Below are 26,218 nucleotides of genomic sequence, written 5' to 3'. Positions count from 1 at the left end.
TAACAGGAGGTGAGGAAGTTTTTAACGAGAAATGTAAAAACGAGTCATGTTGTAGTTGAAACAAAAAAAATACATTAGTTAATGTTTTTAGTTGCATGTTTGCCCTTTCCGTGAGAACACAAAGTGTATTTTCACTCTGCACCGTATCCTTGCTTACACATGTAATATATTCAGGCCTTAAACTGCAGTAGTTTCAGGTGACTTAAAATATGAAACTAAAATATGGTTTGGTCTTTTCTAATGACTGTTGCTAAGAACACAAAGCATTCTGTCAAGAACAGGAATTAAACTGAGTCAGAACATTATCTGCAAAACGAAATGACCTCCAAGGAATAACTATTAAAAATCAGTACCTGTCCACATTCTGAATGACTGGTGTGAGAGACCCCATTTCTAATGAAGGTACCTATAGCTTCATTACTATGGCAGACCTTAGTGTGGTCTTGTTTAGTTACACTAGTACATTTGCAGTTTAACAGAGGGACACTGTGTCTTCATGAGGTATTTGCTAACAATTCCAAGTTGCAGGGAAAAAAAAGGCAAATAATGTGTTATATCTTGATGTTCTTAAAAATATTTTTAAACAGCACTTTTTCTGTTGCTGCTCTTTCACTTTTTTCCCTTCTGTCCTTCTCTCAGACATTAACATCTGTGAAGGTAGTGCATGGCTTCACTGAGCCTTATATACTAAACAGGATTTTGTTATTAAATATAAATTATTTTATTGTATGGTGCCCAATAAAGCAATGTGAAATACTGATATGTATCCTCAGTATTATTGACATCGTGCATAGTTAGTAATTTTAACTGCTTCATGTAGAGTTTTCATGGTGTTTGAAAGGTTTGAACATTGCAGTAATTAAGAAATATATGAACACTTCGATATGACTTGGAGTGATTTGGATATTTGTTGGAAGAGGAGTTGTTATCAAAAAATACGATCACTTTCCCAAGATTTATATTTATTGAGATAACACATTTACATCTATGCATTTTATTTAATCTTTTATAACAGAATGTGTTGTGAGGGTCCATTTTGATTTTACTTATCTCAAGATTTTAATATACATCTCTAAACATAAGAATTTTTTTCTTTCACCATGGTGTTGTCGTAGCTATGTATGAAAGCATGCAAAAATAATCAGTCTTTCAGACCATACAGTGGGGACAACTTTGTTCATGAGTTTCAGGCAGTATTGGAGCATAAGAAGAAGAAAAATAGTAGGAGATAAATAGCAATAGCTACATGGGCAGTCAAAGTAGGATTATGTCTAGTGGCAGTTCACTCTGGCTGCATCAGTTTCCTGTCAGAATTTTGTTCTGTTTTGGACAAAAAGTAAAAGCCAAAGCAGAAAAGAAAAGCCACTTCTTTATTAATCCAATTTAATACCTTCTGACATTGGTAGACAGGTTCATTAATTTCAGTGGGTGTTGGTTCAGGGCACAGATCTTGAAGCCTAAACTTATTTTCCAAAAATAAACTACATTCTTATTTCTAACTTAAAAGTCCCTTGCATCATACTATTAACAAAATATTACCCAACCTCAGAAAATAATACAGATAACACCAAAATTCCACTCAGCATTCACATAGCACTTTTCCTCTTCAAAGCACTTTAGAAACACTGATTAATCATAACATTAATTATACAACTATATTTTTTAAAAATTCAGCCTTCCAAAGCTCTGTTCTCTGCAGGGAGCAGGAAAGAGGATAGCAATGGACTAAAACCAGCTCCAGTAATCAGAAAACTTAACCTGCAGCAATTAAGCTGAGAATCACTTCCCTTTGCAGAATCTTTTTTACCTTGGGCTAGTGGAAAGATGAAAGGAAAGATGACAGTACAGTTTATATGAGAAATAAATATGCTGGTGTGTAAAAGAGATGATTAATTAGGTATATTTGCACTACCTGGGTCAATAGGTAGCCTAACAGCTCCTTTCCATGTCTCGTCCAGTGTGTGGCAGGAAATTAATTAAAAAGAAAATTATTTAAGTAATTGCCCACATGGACTCCATCCATTCTGGATATAAAACGCAAGTGCACAAATCGAATTCCTTGGATCCAAGAACAGTAAAGCCCGAGTTTGTCATTGTTGTTCCCAGCCAACCTACCAAAGCTAAGACTGTGTCCTGGGTTCAACAGTAGCAGTCATTTTTCTCTTTCGTAGTAGCTGGTGCAGTGCTGTGATTTTGACTTTCAGCCTGGGAACAGCGCTGATAAAACCGATGTTTTTAGTTGGTGCTCAGTAATGTTTACTCTGACCAAGGACTTTGTGAGCCTCATGCTCTGCCAGGGAGGAGGGGAAGCCGGGAGGAAGCAGAGACAGGACACCTGACCCAAACTGACCAAAGAGCTATTCCATACCACAGCACGTCATGCCCAGTATATAAACTGGGGGCAGTTACCCCAAAGGGCTAGTTAACTGCTCCATCATGTGGGGTATCGGTTGGCGGGTGGTGAGCGGTTGTATTCTCTTCACTTGTTATTTCCCTTATTATTATTATTGGTGGTAGCAGCAGTGGTTTGTGTTATACCTTAGTTACTGGACTGTTCTTATCTCAACCTGCGAGAATTACATTCTTTTGATTCTCCTCCCCATCCATCCGGGAGTGGGGGGGGAGGAAGGAGGGGAGTGAGCGAGCGGCTGCATGGTTCTGGGTTGCCAGATGGGCTTAAACCATGACAGACTGCAAGGAAGGCAGCCATAGTGACCATACAAATCTTTTTTTTTCTGGCTGGGGAGACGATATAGGGATTGCTGAGTTAAAACACGGATTAACATTCAAAACAGAAGCCATCCACTGTGCTGGGTGAGAGGTGCTGTTGAAAAACAGAAATTCCATTTGGCCACGTTACCCATAAATCTGTTTCTGTACTAGATTTTTAGCTGTTCTGCTGCAAACATCTACTACCCCAAAGGAGACTTAAGTTTCTCCAGAAATCCACTTCTCAGTGGCAGCATGCATCCCATGGCAACGCCAGAAAGAAGCTGCAAAGGTGAAGGAAGTGGAGATGTACAGCACAGTCTTCGTACACTGCTCTGGTGTTGGCATTAGCTTCGGTGCAGCCAGCTGAATTGCTTCTGCAAGCAAAGGGCAGAGGGATCTAGCCTTTAAAGCACATGTTGGGACTGATAGGCTGTATGAATAAGCAGGTTATGGCCATCTAAAGAGCCTTGGAAGTTCTGTAATCTCTAGGTTTTAAGACAACTGCTAATATAAAGCCTGAATATCCGCAGTCTTGCTATGTGAGGGAAATGCAGAATATGAAGGTATTCCATTGAGATGGGAGGAAAATCACTATTGGAAATAACAGTAGATTAAATAGGTAGTTGTCTATGGAACTGAGATATACAAGAGAGATAACAAGAGTAGTATAAGCGCAATAGCTTTTAAACACACTGGTATTTTCAAGTCTAAAACCTATGCTTGTAAGCTAGTTAAAATTTCCTTTAGTTCAGAAAAGTAAAGGGCAGGAGTTGGGGGGTGGGTCATAGGCATGCAGGGTTGTAACAAAAACAGGATCTAGCTGAGCATCAAACTGAATGTGTTTAAACCAGTATGAGGAGAGAATGGAAAAGGTTGGCAGACAAGGCAGATGCAGAGGCACATGCTTAAATATCAGATACATAAGTGGTGGCAAAGGAGCATCAAAGCTTAAAGCGGTTAAGATCCAAGGAGCTGAGGGTGTACAGCTGAAGGAAGGAAAAATATCAGTCATGTAATAGAGGGGAGCAGGGGCAACCCTGAGAAGGTAAGTTGAAAGCAAGAAAAATGATCAGCCAGAGGGAGGCAGGAAATACATCAAATGGAGAAGTTATGTTTCTAGAAGCAGAGAATCTGAAGGAAGAAGGTGGCTGGGTTAAAATGCTGCTGCAGGAAAGAAAATCTATGAAGGATCATGGATCTGAGAAAAGCAATTTGCTGAAAAGTGGTGATTGCATTGCACCCAGTTGTGATTTCCCATGGCATGTTCAGACTGAAAATAGCAAAATGATTCTCTTTTGTCCAGTGCTGCTAACTTCTATACATACTGCTCTTCCATCCTTGTTATGACTGTGCCCTTTGTGAGTCCTGGTTCTCCTCATGCTATACCATTTTCTTGCAAAATATAAAACCAGCATCTTTAATCTTTTTAAAAAGATGAAAGTTTCTATATCAGTTACCCTTTCAGATACTTGATTCTTTTACAAGCAAATCTCAATTGACATTGTCAACAAAGATATTGGTAGTTCACATACTTTCATCATTCTATGAAAGTTTGAGGGTATCTTCCCTGAAACTGTAAAAGATAACTATTGCTGCACCCTGTAGAGCTTTATGTGCTACACTACCTATGGCTGAATTTATTCTCAATAAAAAAGATTTTCAAAAAAGAAAACCACTGAATGGCACATCACGTACAATGCGTCAGGGAAGATACCGTTGCTCTTTGTCATGGTCCATACAGAATACCAATCTTATATCTTGAAATCTTGCTGCCAGCCATCGGAGGTAGTGTAAAAGTAATAAGTGTGTGTCATTTTTCTGAGGGAAAAAGGGAATCTGAGACCTCCACCTGATCTTATGTTCTGTCTCAGCAGCCATGACCAAAGTGCATCTCAGTGTTTGGGGGCACAGGAGGGCACGTGTGTGTAATGGTTTTCATTCTTTCTGTCTTTTCCAAAAATAATTTGTTTCCGCAGAGTCTTAAAATTTAAGTTCAAATAAACCTTCAAGGAGGTGAAACTCAGCATTGTTCTCTAGCTCAAAGCACTCATTATCCCAACTTAATTGGCAAGCTAGGCTTAATGAGAAGCTGCTACATCAGTGGCTCCAGCCCATGAGTTTTGAGGTGCTTGTTCAAACCAGTTCATTAACTCATCACTCATTCTCTTACAAATGTTTGAGCTGAGGTGATAATATTTTTTAATAGGGATAGTCGCAGTACTATAGTTCATGAACACTATGTAGTGAAATGTCTTCATATGCATTTATCTTCAAGTGCCACAGGTATGCACAAACATCTGTGCACATCCCGAACGTAAGACGTTAAAGGACTTGCATACGGAAAAACATTTTTGGCCAAACATTGAGAATGAGATTTAGGTGCCTATAGGTAAGCATTAAACATTAAAATGTATAGGATATCCTATTTTGTCTCCATCTGTTTTTCCATCAGGCTGTGTATCTTTCACAGGCCTACTAACTGTGCAGATACCTCAAGTATCCAAGAGGATTTCAAACTTTATTAGCCCTTGCATTTAGAGACACGAGTTACACCCTACATGCCTAAAAATGGTTTCATTTTTCCTTTTGCACCTAAGTTCCAAACTGTGCCAAAATCCTCTGTTCTCCGACACTTGTTGAAGTGGTAATTCCCTTGCTTTTGGGGCACATGCTTTTCGGTCCACTCCGGTTTTTTACCACTTTCATCTTCCAACACTACTTCATGCATAGTGGTCTATTGTGATGAGCAACATCACAGACCACTAGCTAGCACCGGTCAAGCTGTGTGGGTTTGACAGTAGCCATTGCCTTTGACTCTCAGAAATCTGCTCTTGTTAACACCTTAATTCACGTCAAACCAGAAGCTAAAGGAAAGACAAAGTATTGTGACTTACAGTTCCCTCACATGCAATGTACTCTGCAGCTGGCAATGCTAGAGACTATGTATTATGGAGCAGCGTGAATAGCAAAATCACTGGCTCAGTGGTTAGTGGAAAGCCCGTCTGAAAGTCAGGTCATTCATCATTGAACAAGAGGGCGTTAAACCTTGTGGTGGCTAATGACTTACTTAAAGCTTGTGCTGCTCTAGCTTCTGAAATAGGGGTCTTCCTTTGTAAACCAACATTGCCACATCAGTTAGGTTATTTCTTGGTCTTGATTCACCAAACATTTCCTAGTGCTCCCTAAAGTCTGAGGAGTAGTCATACAGGGACAAGTGTTTCTCAACCTCAGTGCTGCAGCCTTTGCTTTCAAAAATGCAAGTTTGTCTCCTTCCATCTGCAGCCTTTGCTGCTTGCCCAGCAGCTCTGGCATTATCCTGCTTCATATTCTTAGGTTTGCTTCCTCCTCTATCCCACAAATAACTACACATGTTTGGCACCAAGACCTGACAGTATTTCTTACCTCTTAACGTATTTCACCTTTAAAATTCAGGGCACTTTTTCTCCTTGAGTGTTTCAGTAGCAGAGGAAAATCTCCCTGTGGAAAGTAGCAAACCTTTACCCTTTTAAATCACATAGGTTTCACTGCTGCTTTAATGCCTACAAAATACCTTATCTAGGTAGTCTCAGCAGTCCAACTCCAGAGTTTGCAGTGTACTGTACAAGCATAATCATTTTTTGTGGGCTCTTACACCCCATCCTACACCACAGTATGTACTAGATGTTCTGTGTTCAGAGAAGGGACAGGATTCCTCTGGAACAGCAGCAGCTGGATCCTGAGGGGCACTTTCAGGTGCAAACACAGTGCCAACACTGATTACCAGTTGCACCTTAGAACAACAGCATCTGACAAGAGAAAGCATGGTGCACAAATGAATTATCTATCAGATACAGTAGTGGTATTTCCGCCACGGCTATCGTGATGAATACACTCTAATTTATTAGACTATCCGTTGAATACACTGACTCATGATCAAAATTTGTTCCATCTGAATTAAATAGACAATTTGGGCACATTTAGTAAGTAATGATTAAAAGTAATAATAAAAGTTTTCCCAGTTATATTCTTTCCATAAAGGTTTTGAAATACTGAAATTGAATGGTATTAAAAGCACAAGGATGATAAAAATGTACAGAGCCACATGTCTGGAAATTTAAGTGGAGCACACATGTTAGAATGAAGAGAACAAAATTCACATGCATTGTGACATACAGACACCAGTAGTTCTGGAACAGAGTTTCTGTAACATCACAGTAAAATGTAGTGTGATTTTGCTGGTTTTATATTATCTAGCTACTTGATGTGAATTAATGATTATCTTTGAGGGGGAAAAAATGGTGGTGCATAACGTTTATTAGAGCAAGCTCTACCTTTAGGACAGGGTTTAAATTAATAGCTGTTGAAGGTTTCTTGTGTTCTCAATAGGTTAATTTTCTCCATCTTGTTCTTTCAAACTAGGAGCCATGTCACAACTATTTAATAAATGTGCCAATGTGTCAAAGTCATTTTTCAGAGATGAGTGGAAATGGAAATGAAGTCAATGGGGTTACATCAGCAGTGAATTTGTCTCCAGGCAATAGCAGGGAAATATTTCCGGAAGTAGAACCTTATCTGTGGTGATTTTGCTCCTCTTAAATGTGCTGGTTTGCTCTGAATCTTTCTTAGCAGAGCTATCAGTTTGATCCTATGAAGGAAAAAGTTTCCTGAATTAAGAAACAAAAGCACGTACTAAGGTGCTAATGAGATTTTATCATGGGAAGGATGTTAACTCTACATTGTTGAAATGTTTAGGAAGCAAACATTATCATCTTTTAGTGAAAGACTTAGTGTATTGTGATGGATAAATCCTGCTCTCAATATAAAGTGGTAGAAGTCCCGCCTTATAACTTTATAGTGTCAGAAAAATGTTGTCCAAAGCACCTGCAGGACACCCCCTTTCCTGTGATGCTGCCCCCAAATTATGGCTCTGTAGTCTTTTTGCCTTCCTTTATGAGTGAAATTGAACAAATAAATATGATTTCTTTTTTCCCTGTCAAGCTGGTTATATTTAATCGTATTATATAAATCCTCTTTAAAGGCATCAAATCACTTTGGGGTCTTGTAATGTGCAATTTTGCTCAAATAAAAACTCAGGGTTTTGTGGATAAATCTGTTCTGTATGAACTGTAATGAAAATTAATAATGCTGTTTGTTTTAAATATCATTCTCATGCATATCCTCCTCTCTTCCTAGGACCCTCATCAATTCTCACTTCTTCAGCTCAGGGAGGCTTCTTAAGCTGCAAGCTGAATTCCCCAGCCTTCCTACTAGTAGTGTTACATGAAACTTTGCTGACATTACAAGGCTAATTTCCATTACACATTTCAGTCTGCTTTTAGAAGAGGTTTTTAACATTGAAAAAGTAACTCTAATGGCACATGCTCTGAAGGTTGTAACATGCACTAATGCAAAAGTCAAGGATCGCATGTTTTGTCAGCTGTGTTGGGCTGATGTGGCAGTAGCTGTGATTTCATTTGCATTACTTGGTATTTACACCACTCCAAAATAGGGGAGGATTTCTTCTGTAGCTAATGCTGGACAACATGAGTCTTCTTTCCTTCATGCCTGTCATAAAGCAGGGGGAACATAACTGAGATAAGAGAAGTTAACTAATAACTGATTTATTTTTTTTCCTGTGACTGTAGTACTTGTATTTTGTTGACTGATTTTATGTATGAGTTTAGAAAGCACATTTAGAATGCAAGCAAGTTACTGTGGAATGTTTTCTGCTGTATAAAGAATAGTACTCAACTTTTAACTTTCATGACTTAACTCTATATTAAAGCAAGTTTACTGCTTTTTCAATATAATTTCGTATGGTTGGAATTAAATTAATGGCACAATTTCTTATGGCTAAGGCAGGGTTTTTTCTCATCCCAGATACATTTTCAGATCTCTAGCAAAGAGTTCAAAGTAATAAAACCACAGAAAATATGTTAACAGTTACACTTGTTAACAGATTTGATGATCATGTAAACAGCAGCTTAGATTGACTCCATAGCCCAGCCACTTCCATCTTCTTCCAGCTGGTGTGCCCCCTTGTTCTGGTGAACCTCTGAAGGTCAGTTTGAGCTGTGGTGCCAGTCTTCGCAGTCAGCTGCTTCAGCTGCATGTGTGAGCAGCTCTGTTGGAGGTGGCAGTTCTGGCTTCTGCTGCACCTCAGGGACAGGGCAGGGAGGAGGAAGCGGGTCTCCTTCACAGGCAGCACCTGGCAGAACTAGGGGCCTGGCATTGTCATTACAGGTTCTGATCAGGGTGTATGCAAACCGGATACCAGCTTGCACAGCTGCCACAGCTGCTATACACTGACTAGATTATAGGTCTGCAAAATGTGCGCTGTGAGCCTTCCAGCACTTTCTATCCAAAGGCTAAATTTGATGCAGTTCTGAGAAACAAAACCAAAACCATTCAGAATATATTTTAGTTTAAATATGGAACTGTTAAGAATTGAATAGTATTATTGACCTGGAATTACTACAGCCACTCAGAATAAGGGGTGCTGTACTGACCCACTGTAACACATCTATAAAATGAAGAGTGTGCACCCCAGAAATGTTAGAACTGTTGAGCAGTAACATGTCCAGAATGCCTATACCATGCTTGATTGTATTTATTTTAGTTTTCCTGCTGAGCTTTTCCTGATACCTCAAAGCCTTTGTTTATTCTAAGAAGCATCCTGTGTGTCTAGGCCTGTGTACTGGTATCAATACTACTGCCTGGAATACTAGGCCAGTTCCAGGAAAACTGCTTAGGGCATCCATCCAAATTTCCTTATACACAGTGCTAAGGGAGACAGTCTTTGACTGCTAATGGAATGATCGTAGTAATCTGGTTCCACCAGAGGACTGAGATCGTGAGACGCTCTGTTGCACCTTAAGTGAGGTACAAAAGGAAAAAGGAACATTGATTTGTTCTGGATGTGTGTACAGAGTAAAGCAGAAAGTCTCACTGATGTGATTTGTCTACTTATTCCTGACCCATGGCAGACACTGCATCAGGAGAGTAAAAGGTACAGCAAATCATGGTTTATTTTTTTTTCATACACATGCTTGGTTTGCTATATGCTACTGACTGAACTAATCACTGTAAGTGATAAGGGACTATTAATGTAATCATGTTACGTAAAACAGATGCAGATGTACCTAGCATTTCAGGCTGTTCAGTGTTTCAGGCAGGTGTAGGGGAAAAACATATTCAGTTTGCTCAAACCATTTCTGAAAGAGAAAGTGGTGTTAATATCTGTACTACATCTAATATGAATAATATTGCTGAAAAGCTAATAATGCAAACAACCAATTAAATATGAAGTGCAAAGAAATAAAAAAGAATGAGGAAAAGGTTTGTATCTATATTGCAGCACACCATTAAGATTCAAAGCCTACTGCACACATTTTGTTGGTAAAGTTATGCTTTTTATAACCAGGAATGTTTTTTCATGATATAAAGTGAGTTGTCTCTAAGACTTCACATTACCACAAAATCTCTTCATAACCTCTAACATTTCAGTACAGAGATTTTAGTTTTTACCTGTATTAAAAATATTCTGTTCCAAATGACTGACTATATTTCTACCACAGCAGGCAAAATTGTGAGAAATAAAAATAATTTAACCTCTGATAATTAAAAGATGTGATTTTCCTCTTACCTCTGCTTTCATATATGGACAAACAACTGGATTTATGAATTCAGAAGTAAAATTTTTAATAAGTACTCATAAATACTAATTGATCAGAACTTTTTTAAGTTATCAAAAAGATCTGATTAAATTATCATATTCTATACAATGATCACACCTGGTTATTTCGTTCATAAAATGTGATGTAGATTAGATTACTAATTACGTTTATTTTTCCCAGTTTTCCTGTCTTTTTCATCCTGCATGATACACTCATGGTGATTGCTGTATGCAAATTCCTAGCACAGCTGCACTGAAGGTGATTCAAAGTTGTTTTACTGACCTCAGCAACAACTTTATCAGGTCCTTGCCCTCTCTGATCTTGTCTTCATCCCATTGAAGGGCTAAGAAATTATTTTAATGTAATAGTGACCCTATAGAATTGGTGTGAGGCTTCTCTTATAGCTGTGCCAGTGCTAACCCTGCTCTACATTTATATATTTACATTTATATATTTACAGAGATACTACATGTATATATATATATTCTCAGAAGCTGCTCTTGTGTTATTTTCACAAGCACCACATGACTTTCAGGTGCAATTTTGCGAAAAAAATCCTTTGTTCATGTAAACATGAAAAAGTTATAATTGTCATAGAATCATGGAATCGTGTTGGAAAAGACCTTTAAGGCCATCGAGGCCAACTGTAATCAATAGAATTTCTTTTTCAAGTCTTCAGTTCAATGTGACCATTTTAAAAATTCGTTTTCCCATTTTATTTTAGGAGATTTTAAGTTCTGGAGGTTATTGTAACTTCTTACTAAACATCAGACAGGAATAGATCTCAGAACAGCTCCCTTTTCTTGTCGGTACCAAGCATACAACTAAGCATGTGTGGAAAAGAGGGTGTCCTCTAATGTGCAATAAAGTCTAAGAAACATTAATAAACCTAATTAAATTAGTGCATGTAGTATAGAATTAACCTTGTACAGTGAAACTGGTCCTTCAGAGAAGAATTTTTCACAAATAACAATGTCATTGGCTTTGCATTTGCTGTAGTGTTTTTAACAACTGATGCACATTTTATGTACCATAACGAGTTGTGCGATGGGAGATGAGAACTTGACAAGTTCTGTAAGTTGTGATATTAAGGTTATCTTTATATATATACTTGGCTTTTTCTGTCATCATTTCATTTCTGTCATCATATGGCATGATGTAGCCATATCCAAAGTCTCCAACTGATGTGTTATGGAAATATTAGGAGTCCCTAATGTGAAATGATTGACCATGCCATTGTATAAATGTGGCTCATTCCAAATAGATTCAGTAGCCAATTAGATTACATGCAATGATGGAAGTGGTGCTAATAGTCTCGCATGTTTTCCCTATACTTCTTCTCCGTCACCCTTTATTGCTGTATCTTCTGAATTCTCCATTTTCTTTCAACAAAGGCAAGTATGCCATGAGGGATCTGGTCCACCGACTGCCAGGCGCTAACAACAGCAACAGCTCAGCAAGCAAGGCCATGTCTGATGACACCGTTACTGCCATTTGCTGCACTCTGCATGAAGTCATCACTAAAAACATGGAGAATGCCAAGGCCTTACGAGACGCAGGCGGCATTGAGAAACTGGTTGGCATATCTAAGAGTAAAGGAGACAAGTATGTTTTGCAAATCCCCTTGCACTTTTTTAACATCTCCAGTAGTTATTACTAGTCCTGAATGTGTTTGCCTCCTCTATGCAATCATGAGTTGAATTCTTTAGTTTCATCAGAAATCGTGTGCCCAGTAAGAAAGGTGACAAGAAATAGACAATACCAATAGCAGAGGTCTCTGCTGTGGTTTATTTTTGACGTACCATCGGTAGTGCGTGGAGTGCACTGCCTGTGCAGTTTAAGGAGGAGTAATTATCTACAGTAACTACTGCCTCTGGGCAGAAGATCCTGAACAGCATTAGAGACCAAAGCTGTTGGATTGCACCCCACAGAAGGTGTAACATGCAGGTGGAGGGATCCTGTGAAAGGACCTTACCACAGTTCTGTTACCGCTTCTCTTGCTCTGGGAGTGAAGAATACAAAATCACTGTCCGTTTTCACAGCACCCTTTTCTGGGCCACCAGCCTGCTCATAAGGTGGGGCATAGTGCAAAAATGGATTCAGTGATTTTCCTAACACCTTTCTTCTGAGAGAGCATTAGGATACCTACAGGCTACTTTGTGAGGCGCCAAAACATGCACAAATCTTACATGTGACAATGATATTGTCAGAGAAGGTATGGTTTCATCTTGTCTGTTTTCCTGTGTATGCAGCCTACATATAAGAGTTCACCCTTTATCCTTCTTTTGCCTAAAACAGCCTGGTTCTCCTATTTGTCAGCCTGCAGAAGTATAGTGCAGTAGGACTATGGCAGTTTGAAACAAAAAGCCTTCACAGTAGTGTACAAAACCCATCAGTCCACCTACTTGAAGCTGTCATCCCACAGCCTGTTGCAGCAGTAGAGTTCTAAAAGAGCCTCACAAAGCCAGGCAACACCCTGAAGGAAAGATTTATGCACCCTACATTTGGTATGAGAACTTCTGTTCGCCTATGTGATTGAACGTTGCCAAGATAATGCAGTCACATTTCTTTTCCTCTGTTGTCACCCTTTTCATACCAAGTTCATTACTGAAACATTATTACATTCTAATTGTAAGGGGTAAAAAGTAGTAGTGTAACAAAGTATGTGATACCAGTTGTGCCAATTTGTTTCTACTTGCATTTTTTATTATTATTAAATGTATTTAAAATTTTGTTTTACATTTTGTAGATCAGATGTAGCAATATTGCAAACAGGTTAATATCCATTTTACTGAAGTTGAATGTGTCTTTTCTCATAATAATGCATTTGCATTCCTGTTCATTGTCTGGTAGAGATTATTAATACTCATTAAGTCTTGACTTTTCAAAGTTTTAGGGGATCCAGAGGTATAATTCCCTGTCTAAGTATCCCTCATAACTGTGAAAGCTGTATCAGTGCTGAATGAAAGTATTTAGCCCAGATAGTGTTGACTAATTCCAAAATGCCTTCCTAAATGATGATAGGTATCCTTCCTCTCAAGTACTTCTGAGTTGCAGTCCTGTGTTATTACTGTTACATGTTAACACAGCTCTAGAACAAGAAAACCTGTCAACTCACAGTGCTACAAATGCCTATCTTGATCAAATGTTCCATTTCCCAGCTCTCACAAATGTTAGTATCATGCACTATTGCTTTGGTTTGGTTTCTCACAGGTAATCCATTGTTCAAAAATCAGAATTGCTGTTTGTTGGACTGATAGGAAATTCTGGCATTATAGTAAAACACTTCAGTATGAATTTATCTTGTCCAGTATGAAGCAGCTGATTCTACAAGTGCACGGTACTAGACTGGATGCATCCTTGTATATATCAGTGCCAGGAGTGTGGGGCTGGCCCCACTAGCTTTTGGAACATTCCCAGGGCTTGAGCACTTCCCCTGTATAACAGCATGAGGGAACTGGTGTTCATAAGGTCATACTGGCCAAGCCCATATTGGCTTCTTACAGTTCCTGTTTCTCCTCAGTACTCACAGTATGACTGGCACAGTTATTTTCCTAGTTGCTCCATGCTACCAGCACCCCATGAGCCAGCACAGCTGGGAGTGTAATAAAAATAATTTTTTTGAAAGGGTTTATCAAATTCCTGTTTATTCCCTAGTTACCCACCTACTGCTGTACTCTGGCTGAGAAATTGATAAAAAGGGGAGGAAAAAAAGTCACCAAATAAATTCCTAGGAAAACACTGTTGTGTGATTCCAAATGAAACTTGTGTTGACTTTTTATAAACAGCTGTATTTCTGCATCTTACCTCTGCACTTCAAGAACAGTGCTCATCACCCACCCAGAGTGTTTCTTTTGGCCACTGCTAAGAGGCATTTAATGCATTAAGCATGATGTCAAGAGTTAAACTTTGGCACCTTATAGAAAAAGAAACTCTGGCTCTAATTTCTTGTCCTTTGTGCCAAAAGTTGTAGCCAGGACATCTTAGATGTACATAATACCAGTTGGGTACTTAACAATTTTGCCAGTTGCTACCTCTCCCATTCCTCCTACTATGCTTTAAGGATGAATTCTTGTTCTCAGTGTGCTGAGGAACACACATTTTGCTCCTCACTGAATAATTAGCACTGTAGAAATAACATGTATTGCCCTTGCTTAAAAACACATTGGCCTCCAAGACACCAGCCAATTGTGGCACATTTGAAACACATTTTAAATGAGGGTTTAAATCCATAGCAATGCATTTGAAAATTGGGATGAATGGAGTCTTGTACTTAACAGTCTCTTTCTCACTTTTTCTTTCTCTCTCTTCCTTTTTGACATATGTGCGTAACAGGCATTCGCCGAAAGTGGTGAAAGCAGCATCTCAGGTCCTCAATAGTATGTGGCAGTACAGAGACCTGAGAAGTCTCTACAAGAAGGTAAGGCTTCGGTTATTTCTAGTTTTATCATCTTTCATATGGTTGCCCAAAAACTTAAGATCAAATTATTTATGTGACTGAAAATTCACCTAAAGTTTCAGATATTTGGAGCTATGTTCCAGTATACTTGGAGCCTCATTTCTACTCTTAACATAGAAATACCTTTTGAAAATACATGTGGTGATGAAAAGGGGATATGAATTTGTTTTTCAAAATAATTCATACAAAAATTGCTGAATCTGACAGCCCTGGAGAGTGAAGTCATAGAACAAACCTGTGTGAGCTCTCCTGCTGAAGCTTTCCTTCTTACACCTTGCCACCCTGTCCTGAGGAAGTTACCGGACTTCCAGCCCTTCAGCTTCAAAATTTCCTCATGAGATTGTAAACAAGAGTATCTGAATGTGTGGTGCTTAGGGACCAGTTACATGTAGAGCTGGGCTGAAACTTGATAGCTTCACTTCCAATCAGCTGGCAGACAGTAGCATCATATACTTGGTTTTCAGACAGTCTATGGAGTCTTCAGTACCGTACTGTTCCCACGGTCCTGCTAACCTCTTAAAAATTAATTGCAATATGGTAATACAATCCTGTGAAATAACATCCTATATAGCTTTTGAAACATCAGTGTCTACTTAGTAAATGATAACATTTAAATTAATTCTTGCTGAAGATTTTCAGACTGAATTACATTCCATGTGAATATCAGCCTTCAGATTTAGTTCTCAAAGGTCTTCTTGCTGCAATGGAATTTTGCAGCTTAATTCACTGATATTTGTACTTGTAATCTTAGCAAAGAGAGCTAAGACTTCCTATGGCACAGAAGTTCAGGTCCTAGTTAAGGGTAAGGCATAAGAATAGTGAAGTAGGGAAGGTTTACAGTGGCATAATCTGGGTTGTACGTGTTTTGCACAAGAAACGAACTTAATTACATGAAACTTATGCACCAAATCTCAAAATGATAGAAGCTGACCTTCTGTTTAAAATGCTGTTCTTTTGCATGCCTCAGCCCTGCTTTTGTCAAGTCTCAGGAGTAAGGAAGATGGTTATTGAGTCTCTCCCATTGTTCACTTCCAGTATTTTAGTCATCCTTGGCAGCCCTAGGGATACCATATGCGATGATGTTCCGAGTAACAGCCTTTTACTCAACTGTCCCATTAAGAAGTGGGAACAAACATGAGCTAGAGTAGTCTTTTCTTGATGGAAGGCAGTAACACGCTGGAAGTGCGCATAGCCCAACTTCTGTGCATGTGGGTGGCTGCACTGTAGAGGCTGAACTTCATTGCACTGTAATCTTTCAGAGATTCTTACAATGTCTGGCTCATTTCCAGCCTTCTGTCTGTATATATACATGCTGTGATGGAAAAGCAGTTTCTGGGGTTGCTCCGTACATAAGGTAATCTATATGCTGTATGGCGTCTGAGTATACATACTGCTACATAAAGGACATTCAGTTGGCTGCCAACGTGAATGCCTGGTAATGTACTTACATACTAAGCATGCTTTGGTACTCAGTACATTGCATGCTTAAAAGAACATATCCTGCAACCACAAATACACACTTGTGGTATGGAAAGTAGGGTCAGCCAGCCTTTGAGGTAGTTTCCAGGAATCTCATAGCAGATGCTGTCTGTATTCTCATGAAGTATTTTATTGATCTCTATACTGGCTAATTCCTACAGGCTTCACAAATTCTTAAAATGAAGGTCAGTCTCTGCTAAATATTTTTATCCTCATTACATATGCTGCACGCTCCTGTTTTTTAGAAGACATACAGTAATCTTTATAAAGTTATAATGTTTATTAAACTTGCCTGCAGTAGGCTGGCTGTCTGAGTTTCACCACTGTTGCGGAAACAATGTTTTTATGAAAGGAAAATTATAAAAGTTTGCATTAATCTATGTAATACAAAGATACTGGGTCAATGCAGTCTTTATTTGTCCCATTAAAATGCATACGCTAGTAAAAACAGGTGAACATACATTTGACAGCTTAATATGGTCGTCAGTTTGCACCTGCACCACCTTTTTTGAAGTGCAGGTAAATCCCAATGCATAACCATCAGCAATTTCTTCCTGTGTACTAAAGTATCTATACAATTACTTCCAAACAGTTGGTGGCCTACAGAGAGGCACAGTTCTGTACTGTAATACAAGGAAATTGCAAGCATCGCATCACACTTAAGAAAAAGCAGCAGCACTTACCTGACTGTTTGAGAAACAGTGTAACCAGGTAGTTTGAGTTGTGTATTTTAGAGCTATATGTTTACAGTACAGTAAGTAAGAAGAGGTAAAAAGAAGTATTATCATTTGTATTAATGGGGAAAGAAGGCAATATGTTTACTGCAGATGCAGTAGTAGTCAGTATATTTAGTCCAACTATGACTGCATCAGCAAAAACATGAAAACCTCTTTCACTGCCTAATTTTGCTCAACAGAAGAGGAATCATCCCATAACTGGCAGAATATGAACTGCACTGACAGAAAGTTCATCCAGAGTTGGGGATTGGTGTGGTCACCTAATGACATGCCAAACCTGTAGAGTACCAGAAGCCGTGAAGTGCACAGGTACCAATTCCCTCTTGCAGCAATACTGATAAATTTCTGTCTTGGAAGTTAAGTGTAGGAGTCAAAAACTAGCCCTCTATCTGATAACCGGTAGCAGGGCTGCCCTAAGCAGGGTATGTGCAATAAAAGCATCCTGCAAGCCTCCAGTCCCATCATGCATGAGCAAGCTTTTCAGCTGTAACATTAATATGCCTATGTAATGAAACCTAAATGAAGCTGCTTCTGAGGACAATGTCAGAATCAGCTGTGGGATAAAAAATAGTCCAAATTTCAGGGGTTTCAGGCTGCCAGCTTCAACTGTGCTGCTTAAGAAGAATAGTAGTGTTCACAAATTTCTTTGTGCCACTCAGTGTCTGACAGACGCTGTCTGTTTCTCTGGGCCATTAAAAGCCAAAAAGTGCAGCAGCAACTACAACAACTCAATTAACTTCATTGACCAAATCAGGCAATATACCCTGTCTGAAGGTCATAGTGCAACTAAGAATCCAAGCAGTATTTTGGCAACGCAGAATTTTAAGGTCCTGTCCATCTCTTTTATCCTGAAAAATGCAAAATTACTCCACAAGTCAGTGAGATGGGAAGCGCAGAAAATTAAATCTAGTAAGTCAGGTTAGGCTAGAGAGATGTTTCTGCAAAAAGAGTTTCAGGCTAGCCCACATACTGTGTTTAAACAGAAAGGCAGAGCAGGTGGACAGAATAAACTTTGCAAGCAATGTAGCTTTGACAGTCCAAAGCTCAGGTACCCAGAAGCTTCTCTGCAATGGGCTTGATCCTGCTTCCAGTGAAAGCAATGAGAAGGCCCTATTGATTTCAGAGGTCTTTTCTGTAAGGTACCAAAAGCGAGAGCTGAAGCTTTTGCAGTCAGTTGAATTTAGCGGGGAGACAGGCTAACTAATCTGCAGCATCCAGTGTGTCCTGGAATTCCCAAGTTCCTATAAAAAACAAGGATTGAAGGTTTATATATGGCTTTCAGTTAGCTGAAGCAGAAACATTGTGTCCATTTATTAACAGCTACTACAAGAGGAGATGCACTCTTTGAACTGTTGGTCTCTCTTGTCTGATAGGTTTTTTATTCTCTGAAAAGCATGCACAGGTAGAGACTGTAGCTTTTCTGGCTTAGGAGAATAATGGATAGATTTCTAACTTCCCACAGCCTGGGCTGCATGCTCAAGGAGGAGGAGGTATTGGCTTTGTTGTCTCAGTTTTCACTTGGAAAGCTCTGTAAGCCCACAATATCTTATGTACAGTGCTTGCAGAGCTGTGTCACACACACCCTGTACCCTCTGCTGACAGGTTCTATCCAGTGTACTAGGATTTCCAGTTCATACCTGTGCTGTGGTTTTAGGGGGACACTTAGACTTGTTAGGTGGGGCTGGAATGGAGAAGACACAGAAAGTGAAACAGTCAGCATTCAGATCCATGAGTGAGGTGACAGTGTTTACCATTCTTTATAGGCTGGGGCTTTGGGGAAAAAAAAGATTATTTTAGTCCCTGGTATGGTTAATTTGACACTATCCTAACACAATCCAACAAGGAAAAGTTGTAAAATGCATAAAGGTTTCTGGTCCTAAAATTACAGGAAAAAAAAACCATCTTGACAGTCCAAGAGGAAGCAACAAATTTGGTCTTGAGATGAAGGAGTTGCCATCCATCCCAGAAGTTTAACTCGCAGGTCCTTCATCAGGGAAGAGTTCACAGGAAATACTGCTCAGTTTTCCGAGCAATAGCTGAAACAGAAATCTAATCTCACGAAAATCCCATGAAGAGGAAAATAAGGTTCAGTCTTATATAGACAACGTTTAGATTATTTAAGTGTGATGCATTTCCAGGTACTGCTAAAGCTTAGCAAGTGAAAAAAAAAAAAAACAAGAGGTGATCATCACAGGTTTTCATCAGTAGATGAAATGTTGTCTCCCAAAGAGTGACTTTAATGTCATGTTATTTTCAAACATCTTTGTTCTCTACAAATAAGACTTCTAGTTTCATAAATTTATCCACCTCTGTTTTCTGAAGTCTATTCTGAAATACTTAAAATTTGATTTTCAAAAGTGCTTAATAGTCACATGCTCTATAGCCCTGTGGGTGGCTCAGCACTTGAGAAGAACTAGGTAGAGGAGCTATTATGTTTATCCCTGTGCTTCAGACTCACAGTATACCCTTCTTCAAGTATCTTGGTAACCTGTACAGCCAGCAGGAGAATTAAGTGCTGTTTACAGCCTTGAGAGGGAGGTCCTGTCCCATTTATGTTTAGCCACCTAAACAAGGTGAAAGGAGCTACTATGGTGATTCTTTACAAGATGCCTATTTCCATGTCAAGAACACTGGATCCCACTCCAGTCTTTAGGAAATTAGCTGACTGAAGATTCAGGTACAACTTGGAAAATACAGGTGTGACTGTAAGAGAACAGATTTCCATTAGCTGGTAAACTCTTACCTATATCAATTTTCCAGACAATAACCAACTGCTCTTATACACAAATGGCTTGTTAAATTGCATGAGGAAATTTGAGCAAAAGGGTTGTGCTAAATGAACTTAACATGAAAAAAAATATTTAAAAAGCTTCAATTAGCATTAAGTGTGTATAATAGTAAAGAGCTGGAGGAACTGTCAAGAAGAACATTTTCTATTTATTGATTTGTTTTGCCTAATCACTTAGGCTCCATCAAAATACGTTCACATTCTGTCATTATGTTTGCACTTACACCATCTTCCAGTATATACGTAGAGATCACAATGAATTTATAGAAAATATTTTTCTTCCCCATTTGTTATCGTAGGTTTCTGTTCTGCATGGAATAATGTAAATGCTCGTCCTATTCACCTGCCATATGAATAAGAATACAACCAATTATTTGAAACTAGAGAGGCTGTTCAGGTTGGCCATCCTTCAGCATGTAGTGTGCCATTTACAACAGGGATACTATTGCAATAGGCGTTTAATGAAGTCAGAGTAGTCACTCTGAAGATGGCCTTGTCTGTCATTGGCCGGAAAAAATGCTTAAAATTGCCTGAAGCCTTAGGAGCAGTTAAGCCAGTCCTGATCTAGAAAAGGACTCTTTTTTCATGTGACTTTCAGAATAATAAAACGGTGACTCTGTGAAAAGGTCCATTATGGCTAAATGTTCCATGAAAATTGACAGCAATAAACTTCAAAACTGTAGTCAAGGAGGTTTAGAATCTAAAGGCCTTTCTTAAGCAAAATATAAATACCTTTTAAAAATGTTAATTACACAGTGCTATCTTGTAGACTTGGAATGCATCATTTGGATTTTCTTCAGTTAAGGTTGCAGTCAGTCAGATGTCCCCCCCAAAAGATGGTAGTTTAGGGTGAAATTAGCTAGTGAAAGTGTCTGTGCAGAACTTAAACCCTACATTAAGAATCTAAATTCCAAATCCATAACGTAATAACTCCTAAAAAAAGCGGCTTGACTTGAAGGAACTATTCATGTGCTCAAATTGTTTGTGAGAATATGTCTTTTGCAGTGCTGATCTTTCAGCAGGGCTTGATTTATTTCGTACGACTGGCAAGACACTTTTTCAGATTAACATGTCACCCTTTTATAAAAGGGATGGATTAATTTAAAGTAAACTCCCCACTGTAATAGCAAGCTAGATTATCATCAGAGAGAAGGCATTGTCTAGAGCCCATTTTTATTTTAACTATGAAAATGCAAGTACCTGATTAATAAATGATTGACTGATTGATTGATTTATGGCAGTGGGCGGCCCCAAGCTTCAGTGTGGCTGATGACAGAGGATTTTCACCAACCCACCACTCTGGGTCATGGCACGCTCAGCATACTCTCTCCCAGAGCCAAGAAACCAGAATCTATTCCCCAACCCAGGTATTCTGGATGTCAGATGACCAGTGTTGAATTGTTGTTTCATCCATACTGAGATTTGTACCCAAAAAAGTTCTACAGAAGACATTTGAATCAAAAGGGACAAAGCCTTATTAAAGAATGTATTTTTAAATTATACTGTAGATTATTGCTTCACTTAGGAGAGCAGCCCCATTCATTTCAGCTGTGTGAGGAAGGTGTGCAGAGTTTTGTTCTCTCTGAGGACAGCATATACCAGAGAGGGGGACAAGTGCATTACATTCAGTTCCCTGACAAGCTTTCTAGCATTTCTGTAGTCTCTTTTTTTGATTGCCTGAACCTTTCAAACAGAGAGGCAGTTATTGATAAGCCCTGTGTTGCAATAGCAGGTTAAATTTATCAAACACTTAACTTACCTTTTCTGTCCCAATGACATCTGTAAGAAAGAAGCAATAGCTGCATATTTCAGTAAAAGGATCCCAGGTAAATTAGGATATCTACAGAAAAACCAGTGTGTCCATGAGTGAATTAAATTCGTAAAATGCTAATTTTCAAAACAACTATTAATAAGAACAGTGGAGATTTCCTCAGGCATAAATACAGTTGATGAGAATTAGCGCAACTGGGCACTGTTTAATTTTCAGTACTAAAATTTCATTTCCTTAACCAACTACAGTCATTTGGTTTGCTCCCCCTATATTTTTTTCATAATGAAATATGACTCTGTGTCATTATTGCAAAAAAAACAAAATACCTTCTACATATGCACCACATTCAAGTAAATTCTTGGACAAACCTTTTAGTATATTTATATGTATGTATGTGTATTTTTTCTGTTAAAATAGTTAGAAAAAATAGGACTTTACACATTTTTGCTGATCACAAAGGACATAGTAGCTATGCTTTTTTTGGAGGGTTTTTTCTACTAATTTTGCCTGGAAGAGGGAAGACATCACAGGAGATCTCGTTTAAATACTTTAGACGTAAATATCTGTCAAGGTTAGCATAAATCCCTTTAATCTTTAGCTAACAGGAATATGATACTTAAAATGTGCAGCATTTCCCCATCTCATATATGACATTGCTTAGTTTAGTTAATCAGGAATTAAGCAAATTCCTAAATTGATTTTAAATAAAGGAAATGTGGAAATTAGCTGTGGAATTACAATATTCACGCCTTTCTAAAGCATCATCTGAGTAATTTTAGAAGATGCAGATTCAGTACCCAAAAAGCGAAAAAAATTGCCATCTTCAAATATATACTTCCATTTTTCATTTCTGTTTCAGTTTTTCTTGCCTCTAAACATGTTATTTGCATTTAAGTGAGCATTTTAAATGTGGCTTTTTATCAGACAGCAGTCTTATTAAATACTTAATCATGAAATTGTCATTGGCTTCGGTACTGGGAAAAAAGTTGGAATGCCTGCTTTTTCTGTGTGTATGTTGAGTTAGTATTAATGCTATATTTTAAGCTGTATATTAGTTTCCAGTGTTCATATAACATACGTTTACCTTTCCCTCTGCACATGCAAATATGAAGTATTTCTTCATTAAAGCAAAGGCATATTTTCTGTTCTGCAAGAAGTAATAGCTAGTAGCTGCAGACCAAAGAAAAATCTGTTGATCTTGATCTGTTGATCTGGAATTTAGATTTTCTTTTTACCTCAGTGCTGTTTTTTTCACTATAATTAGCACTAGGCAGCATCACTGTATAAACTTACCATTTAACTTATTTCCTCTTTTGTCTGTGTATGCCTTCCCAGGATTGTTTTTTTAAGAATCATACAAAACTTTCCCAAGCACATTTGAACATTTGTGGCTCTTTCTTTGCCCCTTGTCTGCTTAAATAATATCCTGTTTGCCTATCTACATATCATGACTGAATCATGAAGCCTTAAGAGGGAGATAGTGCAAAGAAATTGAGCTGAGCTGTACAGGTAGAAACTGGCATATGGTGAAGCATTCAGGAGTATTCACACATGGAAAAACTGGTGTATAAAGTGTGCTTGACTTTTTAAAAGAAAAGAGTGAGGGCGGGGAGAGAAATTCTCAGTATTTGGCAAAACACAAATCCGTTCAGTGTCTTCACCTAGCGGTATTATCACTATAAATCATTTGGCTAGTTTTTAAGAGGAAGAATTAAGAAAAATAAAGGACAAAAATGTATCTAAAATATGAAAAAATCTAAGTCAAAATGTTGTTTTGATTTTATTTTAATGCAGATAATTATAATTTCAGTTGTGCTGTCGAGTAGGTCATGTTCTGATTTTCCTAGCTTATCCATCATATGAAGTAATATCTTTCCTAGCTCCTTCTAACCCCCTTTGAGTATAACAGTATCAGACAGTACTATAAAGAGGAGGGATTGCCGTTTTGTTGTTGCAATGTTTTTTACATTTTACTTGGCCTAAAGAGGACAGAAAATCTTTTGGGATCCAAAATGTTGATGTTCTTCCCTGTATGACAGTTACAACACATATTGGAATACCTAAATTTGTGTTTCTGCAACAATTATTAGAGGGAGATGTTTTCAAATGTTCTAGGCTTCTGAATGCCATCATTTACTGTGTAATAGACTTCATTTATTTTGAACATTTTGCATTTTACATAGTTAAAATTGTGATAGTCTCAAAGGTTTATTTGCTATGCAATATCACCTAGCATTCCCTTAGTTGTGTTTCAGTTATTTCCATATTTATATGTTTCTTTCTAATATTTTTTCTGTGTTTACTATGGTATTTAAAATATTAGCAGTAATCTAAAATACAGTCTGTGATGAACTGAAGACTCAATACTGCTAATAGTATTTTCATGAAAACAATCTAGTGTAGCTGAAGCCAAACCTTGTCCATACTTACACTGTTTTGGTGTGGGCTTTCTTACTGAATGGTATCCAGAAAAATCAGATACGATGACTAAGCACAATTGAAGCCAAAGTAATGGCTTGCTTTTTGGTGTGGGTTTTTTGGGGGGGTTTGGGTTTGTTTTTTTTTTTCCACTCCTTGCAAATACCTGTATGGTTGTGGAATGACAGACCTGCACTTTTGCTGGTAAATATATATATCTGCTTACATGTATACACAAGTGGGGGGTGCATGTAAAACTACACAGCATGAACATAGAAGATGCTGCCTTTCAGCATGATGTCTGAACAAAGACAGCTTGGGAATACATAAAGGAATAAACCTTAATGGCTTGAGCTATGAGCTTAGAAGATTATCTGCAGCTGTGCTTGACTGTTGCTTTTCCCATGAGGGCCTTAAAGGCATGATAGTACTTTCCTTTAATACTGAGCACTGTAGCAAGTGGTAATTCAGCAACCAAACTTAGCAGTTACTCTTCTAAATTATCAGTAACAACTGCATGGAAGCTGACACCATTCTAATCCAAAACCTGTTAGAGCTAGACTCAAGAGGTGCTAAACAAGTAAGAAAAGAATGCAAGTTTGTCCATCTATTTCTCTAGAATGATCCATACATATATGCGATGCTAAGGCATCTGCAGTATTGATAGTGTCTCATGGTAATCTCTAGATGACTTATGTGGGAATGACTAGGTATCGTTCACTTCAAAACACAAGTCTATTTTTAAGGTTACTAAGTACAGATTTAGAAGAGAGATGTTTAATCTCCTAGTTGTGTAAAGTCTGTCTCCAGAGTACGCTACCCTTTGAACTTCTCTGAAGAAAAGAAAACTTAAAATGCAGCCCAGGAGTCAGTGTCTTTGACTTGGAACCTTCTGAAGGGAATTGTGTAACTGAAGTTTCTGAAATATCCTTAGGGTAGAGGTACAAGTAGACAAACAGAATCTGGAGGGTTATGCATAAGTGGAAAGTCACATCTGCAAAATTTTTTCTTCTCAAAAATACGGTTCCTCAGAAGAAGACTGGAATTTAATACTTGAATACAAAGGAGATAATAAGAAAATTAACTGCATGTCTTTTAGGACATTTTTAGTCCACTTATATAATATATTAAATATTTTTAAACTATCAATAACATTAATTAATGGCAATCAGAATTTAGCTGGATTCAGATGTACAATACTGAAAAGAATCCAAAAGTTTTTCTAAAGACTTTAAAGTCTTTTAAAGGTACATGTTAAGAGAACCCATTTTTGATTTCTGTCAATCTTTTTCTCCAAAATCTGTTCAAGGAACATGACTTCTTACATTCAGAACAAAATATGATTTTTAATTAACTTGTATGCTTAATGTTTGCATATCTAGGTTTAGACACAGATAAAAGCATGTGTGAGGAAAGAGTATAGGTGAGAAACTCAGTTTCTTCCCACAAACCTTAAAGGGTATGTTGGATGGATGCTTACAGTTTTGTAAAAGAATAAGATCAATAGAACTTTTACTAGTAGTAGCACTACAGAGGGGATGGAAATCAGATTGAATTTATTACTATGGCAATCAAAGAATATTTTCTTTTCAGAGGTAAATAGTCTAGCTATGATGGTCTGACATGTAACACTGGGCATCTGTTGCTGTACTTATGCTATCATCATCCTCCTTCTTCTGGGTTCTGTAAGGAGGTTAAAAGTGTTTGTTTAGTTCGGCCAGTACATGTAAATTCAGTCAAAGTTCAGTGAATATTAAGCTGGTGCATCAATATCCTACTTTAGGTCATGAAGAACATCTTTTAATATTCTACATGATATAATAAAGGGTGGGGAAAAAATTGCTGGGAAGTTGTGGTTGTCCTTCTTGTTTCTTCCATCTTCATGTGCTAAAACTGCTAACAGAATTCAAAAATGGCCTAAATACGTCTGCTGTTTCAGTCTTGGAAGAAAGCAGCCCTGTATTTTGAAAGGAGTCTCTTTTGTTGTATATGCACTTTGTTCTGAGGTTTTCTTACTTCATTTGCTAGCTGATACAGTATGTCTGGATAAAAGATCTATAGCTTCTTCTTCCTGAGGAGGTAGAAATGAAGAGTTTCACAGGCAGTTTCTAAATTGTTTGTATTACTTTTAATGTAATGCAGTGCTTTTGCAGAAAGTTGTGGTTCCCCTAGAGAGTTGTAGGCTTTGGTCCAGTAGTC

The 26,218-nt window shown here is 38.1% G+C and overlaps 1 protein-coding gene across 4 annotated transcripts in view; it reads left to right on the top strand.

Moving 5' to 3' along the window:
* Positions 1–26,218, top strand: part of CTNND2 (catenin delta 2) — a 645,610-nt gene that overhangs the window by 595,748 nt on the left and 23,644 nt on the right. For 3 of the 4 annotated variants that reach the window (XM_061449215.1, XM_061449218.1, XM_061449217.1), the window contains 3 exons: positions 11,762–11,972; positions 14,703–14,787; positions 21,072–21,197. In XM_061449215.1, the coding sequence (XP_061305199.1) occupies positions 11,762–11,972; positions 14,703–14,787; positions 21,072–21,197 (422 nt within the window). The remainder of the gene's footprint in view (positions 1–11,761; positions 11,973–14,702; positions 14,788–21,071; positions 21,198–26,218) is intronic. The other variant, XM_061449216.1, reaches the window with a different exon arrangement.

This window comes from Pezoporus flaviventris, unplaced genomic scaffold (genome assembly GCF_033815535.1).
Source record: "Pezoporus flaviventris isolate CSIRO_AGI_PZ_B2104156 unplaced genomic scaffold, CSIRO_AGI_Pfla_v1 ptg000007l, whole genome shotgun sequence".
NCBI lineage: Eukaryota > Metazoa > Chordata > Aves > Psittaciformes > Psittacidae > Pezoporus > Pezoporus flaviventris.
The sequence above is the reverse complement of the archived record's forward strand: the minus strand, read 5'-3'. Positions and strand labels throughout refer to the sequence as shown.